Genomic DNA, 16,214 nt, shown 5'->3' with positions numbered 1-16,214 from the left:
AAAAAAACAAAGGTATAATGCGCGGCACCGCCGTTTGCATTGTTCACATTTTTTTATTTTATTTAATAGTAGTTTAAAAACGTTAAAAATATTTATATTTAAGTTTCAAGTACAAGTGGTCGTAAAATGGTACCAATCTGCATATGATGTTTTTTTGTGGGAAGTTTGTTAGTTTTTTTTTTTTGAATAAGTATATACATTCTTTAAGTATTAAATAAGAGTAAAATCTTAAATTTACTTGCGTTTTGACCGAATGGAATTTATAAACATGAATTTAACCTAGCCAATTGGTGTGCACAGAATTTTGTTTACACTGGCACCGAGCACGTTTATGGCTTGGTTGTATACATATTTTTTTTTTTAGTTAGAGCTTACATCGGTTAAGCCGAAAGTAATATTTTTTAGGACGGTAATGTGTACAGTGATTGTTGTAAAAGAACCAACGTTTTCTTATCTTTATTCTATGCGGCATTTATTATAATATGTTATGCTCGAGTAGTGTAAAATATAATTAAAAATGATTATATAAAACAAAAAATTAACGCCTATGATAATAATAATATGATATGTGTACACATATAAAACGATGACTTATAATTACGTTTATATAGTTTAAACAGTGTGCGTTTCCTCGTTAAGTAATAATAAAAAAAAAAATGTTTATGTCGATCGATAACCGAAACGTTATAGGTTTTCGCCCAAAGCGTTATTACTCACTCTCTGACAACCGACTACTGTTTTTTTTTTAATACATTATATAACGTTAATAGTTTGTACACTGACCATTGTCGTTTATATAAACGTTTCATTTAGTTAAGCGATTTAATTAAATGGTGAAATATACTAGTGAAATTATACAACCAGGTTTTCGTATACCGCTTATCTAATCCAGACAAATGACATTTTGCATTTTTTTTTTTTCAAAATTTGCCAAAAATATAATATCATACTCATTCTAACTATTATTTAGGTATAATTGTTCACAAAAAGCTTTAGTAAAAAAAGTTAAACTTTCGGGAAATTAAAATGATCCGTTTTCCACATATAATTTTACTTAGTAAAAATTATAAAAAATTCTTATGCACTATACCTATTTAAATTTGTGAATACCAATTTTTTCAAATTTATTTTTTAGCCAACAATAAGAGTTTTAGTTAAACGAATTTGACCCTTTTCATAAACAAAAGAGTTCCTTAAATCTTTTCATAGATAAAATTACTAAATCACAAACGGGATTGTGTGCAACAGAATGGTATAAACGAAAACTTCTTTACCAATATATTTTATTATGACTTTTAAGCAAATATTTTTAAAATAAATATAAATTAATAATAGAAACTTTAGTTGTAAATGTTTGAAAAAAATGAACCAAAACATATTTAGGTATTTAAAAAAAGTAGTTTTCAACAAAATTTTGACTTATCACGTTTTATAAATAAATGATTTGTGTTGTGAAATGTAATTTTTTTTAGATATATATATATATATATACATATATTTTTTTTTTACTTCTTTCGCCTAAAATTATCGACAATTTAATTTATATAAAAAAAATTGTACATTATAAAAATCATGCATTGGACCGCATAGAATATCATACTCGATAATCGGATAACAGTTTTATATTTATTATTTATTTATTCATATTTCGAGGTAGGGAGGAGAGGGTAAGGGGGGAGGGTATAAAGAGTGCAATAACACTTAGAGGACGACTGCTAAATACATAATGTAATAATAATAAAATATGACTAAAGGAAGTAAGACCCTATGCGACGTGTGGCTGCAAGTCGGTGCATGTTATGGGAGGCAACGGCGGCGGCGCCTGCAGGACAAATACACATAGCGGTGGTGGGGCAGACCCCGCAACAGCTGCTGTTAGGTCCTTTCGCACCGGTTGTATCCTATCCATAAGCCGCCGTCTTGGCCAGTCGCGTTTTAATCGTTGTGTCGACATCACGTTCTTTCGACAAATTATATTTGTGTATTTTTTTTTTTTTTTGACGACAGCGTGCGATTAAAATATCAAATATACAAACGTGCGCGTGCCCTTTTACAGTTTTGTGATCCGAACGTTTATTGTTAAGTACTGCCTATTTTCTTTTTTTCGAAATGGGTCGCAGCCTAGCTCTGTGGACCAAGACCTTGAGCTTCCCGTCCAGAAACTCGCCCAACAAGTCTTCCAAGCACAGCATCACCACTTCCATCAACACCTCCTCGTGCAACATTTTCGCACCCCCCGCCACGCCGACCAAAGACAAAACCCCCATGTCTTCGCCCGACGTGAGTACCGTTCAAACAGTATAATAATTATACCCACAACTGTCTGATTAGGGATGCGACATTGTTTTTCATCACCTACCTAGCTTTAAAAAAATCGCTCGACAAGAGTATGATTTGGACAGAATATGAACATATTAAAACCGTATGCTTACAAACCAAGAATTGGGGTTTGAATTTTTGGGAGTGCTAATTTTGAGTATGGGGATGCTAAAATCTCCCTAACACCCCTCTAGTTGCGTTGTATTGTGTACGTGAACTTCCACCTTGTAGTTAATGATTCTCAGTCCATCTCCGATTGTGCACTTATATGAACTGAGCCGTCTTTAAGGAGAAAGGGGCTCGATACTTGAGGTTAAACATTATGGAAATCTAGCTTGCTTTTAAAATACTCAGTATCTCCTTGATGGCATATTTTTTTTTGGTGAAGGGGCGTCCAGATAATAATACATCTCTTATTTTGGGTAATCATACCATAGTATTTTATCTTCCCCCCAATGCCACCGAAATTATAGATGGGAAATATAAATATCCGGAGGGAGTGGCGAAGGCACACCCCTTATTACGCCACTGTATATTGCGTACACCTAAAACAAAATCGTTTTTTATTGCTTTCTCAATAAAAAACGGTTCTCTGGAAAATGTTTTTTTTCGTTTCTCGTGCCTGGTGATTTTTTCACTTTCGACCAAAATTGTTTCCAGGTTACCTGTTTTGGAATATTAATTTATTAAAATGGTTGAATGTGATCCTTTGAGTTGCGTGCCAATTATTTGACAGTGTTCTTTTTTCAAATTTAATAGTAAAATATGTTTTAACTGTTTTTATGGGGAAAATATATTTAAAACGTTTATACGATATTTTTTAAATATTAAAGTTATACTCTTGCTGTTTATAATGTGAATCTTCCTAATACATTGAATACTGCCCTTATAAAATCTAAGGTTGGCCTGGATTATAGAATAATAGAAAACACAACAATATAAAACCTCGTAGGCTACAAATACGCGGGCTCTCCCAGCAATAAAATTAAATTTCTATATAACTAGGAAAAGACTAACCCTCTCCTTGGAATAGCTTTTTCTTTTGATGTTTTTCTGACTGTAAGATTTGATTATAGGGATTAGAACGTCCGCCGTAGGAATTCAAGGTTGGTAAAGCACAACCCTTGTGTAGAGGAAAACAAAATATATGTTTTTGTATAATATCAGTACTTACTCAATTTTCACTATTAAAAATAAAAAACAATCGAGTACCTTACTGTTAAATTTAACCGAATGTAAACTAATGTAACTATAGGTAGGCACACCGAAAAAAAAGTTCAATCGAGATTTTCTAGTTGACTTTACTAAATAAATAATGTTCTTGACTGAAAAATATGTAGTTAAGTTTAATTTTGTTAACTTAGCTCAGTGTTAGGTAGCTGCGGTACTGGTAGGACCGACTTTTAAGTGTTTAGTTGTCACTGATTCAACTAAATTATTTTCGGCTTAGCGATTTCTTATTAAACACTTAAAAGCTATCGGGCTTTTCTTTTTTGGTTTTCATTAAAGCAGTTTTGTACTTAACGGTTGAGATCATATTAGTACATCAGTTTTCTTATATGAAAAACATTTATCATTTAGCAAGAATCTATTGATAAAACAACCATTTTGTTTTTGTTTTTTTTAATGTGAGACATTTTTTTAAAGTTACGTTAAACATTTGCAACAAACGACAATACATATACAAATAAATACAATTTGTCAGGTATACAATTTCGTAACGATTTGTAAATTTCAAATCATCTTCACGTGATTAGTATAGTCTTAGCGTCAAAGAGGTTTGGCTTCTGCGTTACATTACTTAGCATGCCTTATACAAAAACCTATACTTCTACCGTGTTATAGCTGCGACCTGCCGAAATCCAATAACCGTCTTCGAAGCGTTGTGTAACATTATTGTGAATTAATAATAGTTAATACTTAGTGGTATTAATATTGTAGAGAAATTTTTATTGTGAAAATATACGGTTGTCAAAAATGTCATCGCGTAACGCCACAATTAATTGCCCAGAGGTTGTGTGAAATTATTTTTTACTTAAGTAGAAATTCAAAACGCTTCTACCCGTCATTCTACTAGCCCGCGTTTACTGGTTTTTTTTTGTGAATTTAATACTTGGAGAGCGGCCACGAGAGAGACTAAAATATAATATTATGTTTATCGGTGCAATTCTTCGGTATCGCACTACGGATCTGTATTCTGCTAAATAAAAATGCATTGCACATGGAACGAGTTTGGTTGTGCAGTTCAAATAGGAACAACTCGAAACAGGAATCTAATAAATAGTAGGAAGATAAAAAAAAAATTACAAGTAAACTGGTAAATAAATCATGTGTGTACGGCTAAACCTAATGTATTGGTGGTTGTGGTTAAAGTAATTAAACGTAAATTTTTTTGTTATAACACGCTATTCGGATACACGCGTAAGCTTCTTATGTAATTTACTTATTAACAATATTTATATTACCTATTATTTTGAGAGAGAGAGAGAGGGATAAAAATTGGTCGTGCTCGCAGTGTTATTAGTCGTGTCGATTTAAGTACATGTGTATTCTTTGGTATCAATCTGTTAAGTATTATACATAATATTTATTATACATTGTATTTTGGCGCACTACACATGTATGGCATATATAGACATATATGGCAGACGGCTACAGAAATACAATGACGTAAACTATACCTATACTACGATCCACTACTTATATGGAATTATTATATTACCAAAACTATGATGTATACAATAATATATTAAACGAAAAAAAAAATTAAAACACTTTTTTTTATCATACAACAACAATGAAACGTGGTGCAACGATTATTGTGAGCGCGCCGTCGCATTTGCATACAATTGTCTTCTTTTTTTTTTCTTTTTTTTCTTCAGCGTATACGGCCGTTAATGAAAATATTATTAGTTAAGGTCCGGGAGGGGCTAGCACAGACAGTGTTATTATATTATAATAATATATTATGCAAATACAGTTAGGCGACTGCGACTACGAGTAAGTCGCATGTAGGTACTCGACATTTGTCAAAAATGAAAATATAATTTAGACCGACTGTGTAGAAATCTGCATTTTCACGATGCATTCGCCCACTATACTTTTGTTTTTTAATATGTCCCAGTCGCACTTGAACTATATAAATAAACAACAACAAAAAAAAACAATGTGTACGGTCGTCGCACGCTTAATTAATAATAGTAAGTATACACTTTTTTTTTTTAACCGTACTAATAGACACACTGCCAACGTGTACATTGTGACACTACATTTATAAAATGTATGAATGTAAAAAAAAATTGAATAATGCATAATAATTGTCGTTTGGCGCAAACAACGTTGTTTAGAATTATTCACAAAACTAATAAAACGCATATAATAAACGAACAAACTGCAGTTAGATTCGCCAACAACTTAATAATATTGTGTATATATATTATACATATATAATAGTATATTAAGAGCTAGCCGGTTTATACTTGGACAGTGTGTGTGTGAGTTGAAGGATCATGTGCAATGAGAATTATCGTATTTGAAAGGTAATATGATAGAGATTTTTGGTTTTTATTTACCTTTAATGGATAATGGATATGTGCCATGTAAAATAAAACCAATTAATTCCCTATAGTACAGTCCAAAGGGTCGTATTAAGCTCATTAGAACGTTATTGTGTATTATTATTACTATAAATTGCGTATGATATAATCCTAGCTAGACCTATAGCTAACGGGTTATTCGGCTGCACCGCACAGTGGAAATAATCTAAACGCGTAACCAACCGGTTGTCGGACATCACAACATAAGTAGTAATATTCGTCTTTTATAATGGCGTTCTCCTCCGCAAAATATATATCTAATAGTACTATAAATAATAATAATATAAACTAACCTTATGCAAGGTCTTCGGGCGACCCGTTAATTCGAAAATAATTATCAATAGCATATTATTGTATACATTCAACGTCCGAACGTGTACTATATTATACACGGTTCGGTGCTTTCCTCGCTTAAATTTCATAAGAACTTGCGGTTCGTTTGTGATCTAGGTTGATTTGGAAATATACTTGGGTTTGTAGCAACGGGAAAATTATCATTGTACCTGTACTCATCTCCTGTGACCGTATTTCGTGAGTGTATAAGGTTTGCACGAGCAACACAAATACACATCATATACTACTATAATATTATTATGTACTGTAGAAGTTTACCACCAACTAGGTTCAGTTTAAGAAATAGATTTTGTTTACATTACCAATAAGTTTCAAACCGTTCATGGTCCTAGTTCACACTACTATGTATATGATACTATATGCTATTGCCTGACCTAAGAAGCAGGATCCTGTCTTTACGGTGGCCCCGCGAATCTTGCACAGTCGACGATCGACCTTATTTCTTTATTTATAAAAAAACTGTCCATTTCTTAGTGCAACGTCTTCTCGTGACAAACGCCCGTTCTTGTATTTCCTATTTCTTGGGCTCTAGAACCGAGTTATAATAAACTCACTCAAGAACCGTATAGTAGTGTAAGTAGGTCGACAAATATATTATGGAAAAAAAAAACACAAATCAAAGATCCGATGAATATGTGAATAATAATTGTACAATTAGATAGTGGGTTAATAATATGTTTCGTGGCTTTTGCCAATGGACGGATGTCGAAATGGTTTTAATTTCTTCTGGTAGGTAGTCTGATCATCTCTCTGGCGTGCGCAAGCTGCCGGACGTGTGACCCCCATTGGGTTGTGCCCGCAGTCCACAAGGGAGGATAATCACGGTTCGAAAGCATCTGTCACATGTGTGTTGCGGGTGAAAACTAAATAATAAAACCTACCAACTAACCCGAATGGAATGCGCCCAAAACGGCGGACGTAGATACATCTGTCGGGGTCGGTCTAAGTAATTCATATCACACACATAATACGATATATTGTTATAAAAGAAGTTATGCGTGTGTGACTGGAAATATTGTTATCGGGTGGTAAGATAATTCGTTGTTAAGCGTTTTTGGTGGAAAATATAATTTATGTACGCGCGACCACGATATGCGTTCGAATTCAAATTCAATGCCGGACCGATTCGATACGTTTGTCTGTAAGAAAACTCATACATACCTACATATGTATACATATTTGAGTGTATATATATGTATGTAGATGCATAAGTACATACATATGCTTTTTTTTTTTTTAGTAATGCTGTCAAAATAGCTTGGCCAGCGCGCGGTTGACTAATGATCATCTCGGACGCTATTGTCGGGTGCACCCCGTTCACGCGATAACGATATAATATGTTAATACATTATTATATAGGTACTGTTGTCGTTGTTATTATTATTGTAATACAAAAGCTAATGTATAGAAGACGGACACGCTGTATAATTATTATCGTTTTGTAATTTAGTGACAAAAAAAAAATAAAATGAATTTCCAGAATACCATCCGTGTCGGTGCGGTGGTGGTGTACAATAATGAAATGTATAATAAAATATGTATAAGACTTATGTTCGTTTTGCTCTTAAATCGGACGAGTAGTCAACTTTTAAGTCCTATTCAACAAGTGTAGGAGCTTTTTCGGATCTTTGATGTATTATGCTCAACCTACACGTTAACAGGCGCGGATCCAAGGGGGATGGGGTGGGTCATGACCAAGTATTTTTTTTACTCTGGGAAACTTGACCTCCTCTCCCCAATTTTTATATTTAGATCCAAGCTTGCATGTTAATGTATTTAGGTACACGTACATACTACACGCCATGTGTAAGACCGCAGCTGCGTGCATGGCGAGCAGGTGCTTCGGCGACCGTAACTTACTATACTTACAGTGTGCATGTATTATTCTACGGTAGGTCTCTCCCCGAACTTCGCCAAGCGTATATCCTTTTCGAAACGCCTTACTGACCGGCCACGATGCTCACGGGTGAAGGATTCACACCTGGTTTGGTTTCACGGCGTGCCCAACCTAGCCTGACGCTCCTATGAAGACCTGATAAACGTACGTGGCTGACGCCAGTGTTACAAGTATTACCCATTGCACGGTATAGATTAACTTCCCCCCTCGTCTGGTTCCACCCCAGTCCAGTTTCTATCAAACTACTCAATTTATTAATTAACGTTTTGACGGAAATATTTAAAAAAAAATGTCTTTTACAATTTCTGACCATCAATGTTCTCGTTTTATCCTGATATCTGGTATCCACTATGCCGCCAAATTACTAAAGTTGATCACTTTAAGACCGTGCAGACATCTTTTGGTTTGATCACTACTGCTATACTGTTCCTACTGTTTTAAGACTCGCTAGATATTTTCAATTGCATCGCGGTTCAACTGACAAAAAATGGACAGCACCACTGTAAATGAATAAATAGTCGGATATTATAAACTATATTAGTGTATACGACAGAAATGATCGCGTGGGAAAGTTATTATTACATGGCTACCGGTCGCGAGGGACCTAAGGTTCGGTTATCGTTAATAGGCTATCCTCTTGGAGCGGTTAGGTTAGATTAATCGATTCCTGCGGTTTTATATGCTACAGAAAACGTACACTGTCGTTCACGAGTACCAATAGACCATAAACGACGTTCACAGGGGGATTCACAATTATTATTACTGGGCTTTACATTTCTATTTTTTGGTAATGCTATCCGTTGTAACAACCAACACCAAGGGTTATCGGTAAAAATGGTACTCTTCCTCGCTAACCACTTGGACAGCAGCAGGAGACGCGCCCCCGGCTAAATTTCCTTGAAGGAGGCGTTTCAGACGTTTGGAACCTTAAACGTGCCAACACACACATGTGTCGACAGTTCCGTGTGGTATCCCACTGGGAAGGGCCGAAAAATCGTTTTTGTATTACATTTTACAAACATATGGTGAACTCGTCAGCCGACCTATTGTAAAAAAAAAGGCGGCACATGTGTTTGGTAAATATAAAACGGGCTTTGCTTTGTTTGTAAGTCCATTCCGGCTCGGGTACGTCGTCCCGTTCCAAAAAAAATGGGAAAAAATAGCAAAAACGGATTTTGAGCAGATTTTGTCACGGTCCGTTTGCACGAACAATGTGGCGTTGCCTTCTCTGGGTTAAGACGTCTGTACCCTGATATTTAAGATACAATCCACGATATGTTCTTTTTTATTTGCTTTATATACCATGTTGCACAAGTGGCCGGATGTAATCTTGAATTTTTAATTTTATTCCCAATACTCTCCCCGTTGACGTTGGAAGTCGGTAAAATTTTGATTTAACGTTAGATTTGTTTTTTTCATTTTTTTAGGCGTCCGACAGCGAGAAGGAGAAGGACATTATGGCTTCCACCGTGTATTGTATCCATCACAAGGAGGGGTGCAAGTGGACCGATCAGCTCAAGCGTTTGAAGGTTAGTACCTAAAATATAGGTTATTATAATATAATAATATAGTCGATTGAAATTAAAAATGAATACTAATAACCGGACTGTGATGGCATCTTAGGGTCATTTGCAAACTTGCAAGTTCGACGCTACGCCATGCACCAACCACTGTGGGGCCCAGATTGCTCGCATACTCATGGACGATCACGTGAGGTACACGTGCGTGGAACGTCTTATAAAGTGCGATTACTGTAACGGGGAAATGAAAGGCGAAGCGGCCGGCGAGGAGCACAGCCGGACTTGCCCGGTGGAGCCCATTCACTGCGAGGCCAAGTGCGGCGTCAAGATACCCCGGAGGATGTTGGCCAAGCACAAGGTGAGAACGCGAATAACAAAAAAATGGGGGTTGTGTTGGGGACAAAATCTAATGAAAACTGTCGTTGTTTTTTCCAGGTGACCGAATGCTCGAAAAGACTGGTACCGTGTCGCCATTGTGGACGACAATTCGTGGCCGACACGATGAATTCACACACGACCTCGTGCCCGCGGTATCCCGTCCCTTGCCCGAACAGGTGCGAGACGGCCACCGTGGCCCGAGAAGACTTGGAACATCACATAAAGCTCACGTGCAACTCCACGTTGCAGTCGTGTTGTTTCAAAGACGTCGGATGCCGTTTCAAGGTAAAATTCGACATTGTTGTCTGGCGTTTTGATTTAAAATATACCAAAATGGATCATAGAAAAAAATTATTTAAATTAAAAATAATACCTTAAAGCTTATACGAATTAACCGGTAAATTAATAGATATGATCAAAATTGATTAAAACCATAGGCGCAAATTCAATTTTTAACTCGGGGGGCTGGAATTTCTTTTTAAATATACATATATAAGTAAATATATTTTTGTATTTTAAAACTTTATGTATAACCTAATTTTTTTGGTGGGGCTATGTCTAGCATTAGGGGGCTAAGCCCACCCTAGCCCCCCCCCCCCCCGTAATCGCGCCTATGATTAAAGCCTCTTTTTTTTCTTCAATATTGCCTACACAAAACTCGTTATTGCACGTTGTATTATGGCAAGTATTCGAAAAAAATATCCTCTAAAATTTATTTGGAACCAACAGGGTTAATAATACACGTTGTGGTCAGTGTTGTATAAAACAAATAACCGACGATTAAAGTTTACAAGCATTATAGTATACGATTTACATATTATGTATACTCGTTGAATATCCGATGATTAAGAATGTAATTTATGTAGTATTTATATTAATAATGAGATAATAATTAAAACATGAAAAGTGCTAGTTTTTAGATAAATTATAACCCTATCAACATAAATAATACAATTATTCTTAATCCACACACGATGAATTTTCAGTTTTAATATTGGCATGTTACCCAAGTCGAGATTAATCATTTTACTCGTTCCTCCGAATTTGTTAGTTTTTATAGAAATCTCCTCATTTAACTAAAAAAGATCAATCAATTAAGTTGTAAAAGGTAAAAACAAAAAATGCAATGAATAAATAAAACTGTTGTAATCAAAGTGTTTAAATTATGATTTAAGTTTGTTTTTATGTCTACATTTTTATTAATTTATCAAATGAGTAAATTTTTAAATAGTTCTAAATATTTACAATAATTATATGACTTATAGCAATCTTTTTTGTCACAAACATTTCATCTCTTTCACCACAATAAGATGTATGTATTTATGTTTGTATATTAAATCAATTTGTAATTTACAGGCTTTGAGAGGAAAACCCATGGATGCGCACATGGAAGAGGCCGGCCAACAGCACATGACACTCATGTGTGCGATGGTCGCCAAACAACAGCAGCAAATTGTGTCCATGAAAAAAGTCATTAATAACATGGCCGTTAACCAATCGGGTGAGTTTAAATCATAACCAATAAACAGTTAGATTTGTATTGATTTTTGTTTTTGATCATCAATACAATAATTTATTATTTCCCATTGGCCTTAGGTACTCTAATCTGGAAAATCAGTGATGTCCTAGAGAAACTGGAAGAAGGCCGACATAAGTTGTGTGGCGACGGACTGGAGCTGATCGGCTCGCCGTTCTATACCAGTCAGTTTGGGTACAAGTTACAAGCGTCTGTGTTTTTGAACGGCAACGGATCTGGCGAGGGCACACACGTATCGGTGTACATAAAAATCCTGCCGGGAGAATTTGATGCTCTACTGAAATGGCCGTTTTCACATTCAGTGGCGTTTACATTGTTTGACCAAAGCGAAAAGGTATAAAAACATATTATATTAGTAACCATTATATAAAAAAATTCACAAGGTGTATCGGGATTCAATGTCATGCTATGTATATCTTGCTCTCAACAGAGTGTGACTTTATATAGGGTGACATAGTTTTCAAATACACCTTGTTGTACATCTGTACTGTAGAAAATAAAAAAATAGAAAAAAATTGTCATACACATACTATATTTGAACACAATTTTTTTTTATTATTATTAATAAAACTTAACATTATAACAAACATATGATAAAATTAAAACACGAATAAATAAATGTGATTCAAATATTCATTTTGAAACGTGCAAACATACTTGTATGACATTAGTCGATTTATTATGATGTACCAGGCAATGCCATGATGTTTAATTTACCTCTTTGTTTTTCCGTAGCCATGCAACATAGTAGAAAGCTTTGTGCCTGATCCATCCTGGGAAAATTTCCAACGGCCAAGCACACAACCGGATTGTCTCGGATTTGGTTTTCCAAAATTCGTGTCGCATGATACATTACTGAAAAAGAGACAGTTTATCAAAGAAAACACACTATTTCTTCGTATCAAAGTAGATCCAAGTAAAATAATTGCTGTATAAAAAACCATATTATACACTCTCTTCTAAGTAATGACATTTTTTTAAACAAATTTGTTGATCTCATTAAATGTATGAAAAAAAAGTCATGTTCAATATAAATGGGGTTATTCCCCCAACTCCCATAAATTTCTGGTAATGTACAAACAAGTAGATTATTTATGTTGAATCTATTTTTTATTTTATTTAAGGTTTATGTTTTTTTTTCTTAGTTTTTCTTTGTATCTTTTTATAAAGTAATTTGTTTTTCTTTCTTTGTTTTTTTTTTTTCAAGAACGCTGTACCAAAATAATAAACTAGTTTTTTAGTAATGTAATCATTAAATTATAATTAAGTATATTATACACAATATTTTTTTTTTTATTGTTATTCACATTAAACTAATAAAAACGTCATAGTTTTTGTATTTATTTATATACCTTTGACTGACTTACGTTATGTAAATCTATTTTTTAAGTACTGAAACACCTGATGGGAATTATCTCTATTGCCGTTTACGTGCAACATATCAACCCAAATCTTGTCATTGGATTTCCGCAAAAGAAATGTGGCGTCAAATAAAAATGTCTTATTATTGACATTAGTTTCTGAGGGTTGTGCACATACTACATTGTATGAATCTTCGGGTGTGCTCTCTTGCAATTTTTGTCGTTTATTGTCAATTGTTCTCTGTTCCATACGTCTTTTTCGTCTTTGGTGAACCCACGTGTTTTCATATGCTTTGACGTCAGCTTGAAACAAGGTATCTTTGTTCGTTGGTGTTTTACAGGGAACTATAGCCAACTGTAAATAAAATAATTGTACAACAATCAAAATAAAATTTATCTAAATAAATAATAAACAAACGGGTACACTACCTTAAGACTTATCAATAGCTCGTTCAACTTTGACAGAGCAGTATTTGCATCATAAGAATCTGGAAGAGCAAATGACACGGGCGGTTTAAGTGCTTTTTTCTTAAAATCTTTAGTAGGCATAAAATCGATTAGTTTTATGTCTGGCTGGAATGTCCATGCTATTCCCCAACGTGCTGTACGACCTTGGAAAAATCCAGCTTCACAGATACTTTTGGCTCCAATATTTTGAAGTTCTTTTTTGAGTGGTTTCAGTGACGATTTGTATCCAATCATAGTAGTATAAATACTAAATCGATATACACAAAAAAAAAATGATCAATACAATTTTTAAAAAATATTAAATATGTACTAACGTACCTTATGGAATTAAGCAATCTTTCACTTTCGCTTATAATTTTTTTTACAAAATCGACTTCACCGCCAGCCGTGTACATTTCACAGGAATTTGCTTTATCGCAGTCGTCCTCGTCAGACGTGTTTAATACTTGTTGACAATGAAACGGAGGGTTACACATACAAAAATCGTAATGTTCATTTTTTTTCACTGGTAAAAGGCTATCCCATTCTGACACTTCTAATACTAAAAAAAATATGAAATGTGAATAGTATTAGGACATTTTTAACAAGAAACTTGTATACATTAAAATTATATACATAATAAATATAGAATACAGATGCAATTTGACAAAAAAAAAACTTAATTTTGTAAAATGATGATAAAAACTATAAAAAAAAAATTTTTTTTTTTTCCGGCACTTGGTTGGTAGGAACATAGATTAATAATTATTTATTATATTAAAGATAAGCAATATTCAGATTGTTTTTCGACGTGAGGTTGATTCGGCGCTCATTTTAAAATGTTATTTTAGGTTTACCTTTGTGATATCCAGAATTGAAAGTAACTATAGTAATGTTTTCAATTATTATATAAGTTGTGCATATTTATAGTAAATTTAATCTATACAAAGTTAGGAGAAAAGAAAAAACACACCAAACCTGAATTGAAAACAAATAACTATCAAACTTCAAAGGATAATATTAGACGTACAATTGTCTAAAAAATAAAAATATTATATTATATTTGAAAAATTAGGAGGAGGAATGGCCGAGTGGATAAGGCGGAAGTGTTTAGCACTTACTGTCGCTGGTTCGACACTTGATTATGGGCGCTCCGTTTAATTATGTTCCAAGTCATTAAATGTTAAATGAATAAAAATGAATCAAGAAGTCTACCTAATACAAATTTTAAACAAATGCAGTTTAGTTCCCAGCAGGAAGGCTAATCTATTAGTGTTCCGTAAGAGGTTACTGGCTCAATGAGTACGAATCATGACTAAAAGCGTTAGTGTACTAAACATAAAAGAGCTGGGAAAATTTAAAAACTGATTACATAACGTAAAATTTGAAAGTCGACTTGAAACAAAACTGCGCATTTATAATATAGAAAATTTTTCTTAAAACTACACCAACTGTAAAAATATGATTTCTTCAAAAATACCAAGCGCTATAATTTTAGCATCAATAGGTAACATAACTAATATACTAAATTTTGTGTTTTAGATTTACCATTTATGCGATCTAGTAAGTTGTTCTTTAATATATTTTTTGACGCACTTTCAACAGATTCTTTATTAATATCAGTACCGACCATGGACCAACCAAATTTCTTAGCCGCAAGTAATGGGTAAATGCACGATGCTCCGGTACCTATAAAAGTAGCAAAATGTTTACTAAATGATAGAAAATACCTATTTCTTACAATGCCAATGTTAATTATATTACATATTTACCTATATCTATGCCTTTGGTATTTGATGAATTGGAATTATTCAAGTTCAAAAGATCTTCTATCCATAAAATATAATTGAGTCGTAAAGGAACAGTCGGTATTAGTTTACCAACTGGTAAATCAACATCCAGATCAAAATCCTTTTTCAACAAAATACGTGTCAACACTCTTAGTCCGTCTTGATTTTTAAAATCAAAAACTATTTTTCCGTCTAGACTCTGTAAACGTTTGAATTGTGCAATGTTCAAAACTAAGTAAAAACGCGAATACAAATAGTGTAACAAATGAAAAACTTACAGTGGTTGCATATTTTCTAAATTCTGGGTAATTGTCTGCCAATTCTTTGAAATTGGGCGGGGTTCTATACAAATTCCTGGGATGCATCAATTGAATTTTGGGCATGTTGTGATATGCTTTTAAATGCTTAATTCAACAGAAACGATTATAATTTTTAAAACAATTAAAATTTGTTGTCACTTGTTTGTTTTAATAAAACTTCTGGTATGGCACATATGCGCGCGCTTCTAGAACTCAATTTATATTGATCCTAAAATTCTTATCAATTTCAAAGACTGTGTAAGTGGAGTTTATCTTGTAAATTGTAAAAACCTCCATCCAAGGGAGTCTTATAAATCCATTTTGCCTCCAACATTTAACATTATAGTTCAATGGTCTAGAGACACGGCAGTGGTCTTAGAACTTTTAAAGACAATAATATCTTTTTCTAAGGCCGTGGTATTATCTTAGATCATTTGCAATGAATAGGACGTATAGCGTGTTATTGGACTGTTACCAATATTACCTCCATTATGAGGCGTAGGAAAAAAACAATTTTAAAAGTAATACCGAAAACGAATTATATTCAACATTTAATGGTTTATTACTATGTCTGCAAATTTCCTCGTCGGTTGTGTTGATTTCGTATTTTCTTAAAATTTAAATAATTCATTTTGTATTGCATTGTTTACACAACGCTGTAAAATTGATTAAATACAACATAATGTTGTTATTTTGTATTTACCAATGACTATAAA

General features: G+C 33.8%; 2 protein-coding genes across 3 annotated transcripts; one reads left to right on the top strand and one right to left on the bottom strand.

Moving 5' to 3' along the window:
- Nucleotides 1-1,951: 1,951 nt before the first annotated feature.
- On the top strand, nt 1,952-12,844 carry LOC126845551 (TNF receptor-associated factor 4). Its single transcript, XM_050584249.1, has 7 exons — nt 1,952-2,280; nt 9,594-9,695; nt 9,790-10,044; nt 10,122-10,349; nt 11,421-11,565; nt 11,661-11,935; nt 12,337-12,844. The coding sequence occupies exons 1-7, from the start codon at nt 2,110-2,112 to the stop codon at nt 12,535-12,537; spliced, it is 1,377 nt and encodes a 458-aa protein (XP_050440206.1). The 5' UTR covers nt 1,952-2,109; the 3' UTR covers nt 12,538-12,844.
- LOC126845557 (U6 small nuclear RNA (adenine-(43)-N(6))-methyltransferase) lies at nt 12,183-15,703 on the bottom strand. 2 transcript variants are annotated; one of them, XM_050584270.1, is made up of 7 exons: nt 15,478-15,703; nt 15,182-15,398; nt 14,958-15,098; nt 13,749-13,971; nt 13,392-13,677; nt 12,954-13,317; nt 12,183-12,456 (listed from the first exon to the last, which is right to left on the bottom strand). In XM_050584270.1, exons 1-6 carry the CDS (start codon nt 15,580-15,582, stop codon nt 12,970-12,972), a joined length of 1,320 nt encoding a protein of 439 aa, XP_050440227.1. In that variant the 5' UTR covers nt 15,583-15,703; the 3' UTR covers nt 12,183-12,456; nt 12,954-12,969. The 2 variants fall into 2 exon arrangements, with proteins under 2 accessions (XP_050440227.1, XP_050440218.1); XM_050584261.1 differs by having other exon boundaries at nt 12,187-12,456; nt 12,969-13,317.
- Between the last annotated feature and the right edge of the window lie 511 nt (nt 15,704-16,214).

This window comes from Adelges cooleyi, unplaced genomic scaffold (genome assembly GCF_023614345.1).
Source record: "Adelges cooleyi isolate 19-005CV unplaced genomic scaffold, UGA_ACOO_1.1 ACOO_flye_CR_arks_rails_tigmint_CR_PRNA_108, whole genome shotgun sequence".
Lineage (NCBI taxonomy): Eukaryota > Metazoa > Arthropoda > Insecta > Hemiptera > Adelgidae > Adelges > Adelges cooleyi.
This window is presented reverse-complemented; position numbering and strand designations above follow the sequence as displayed.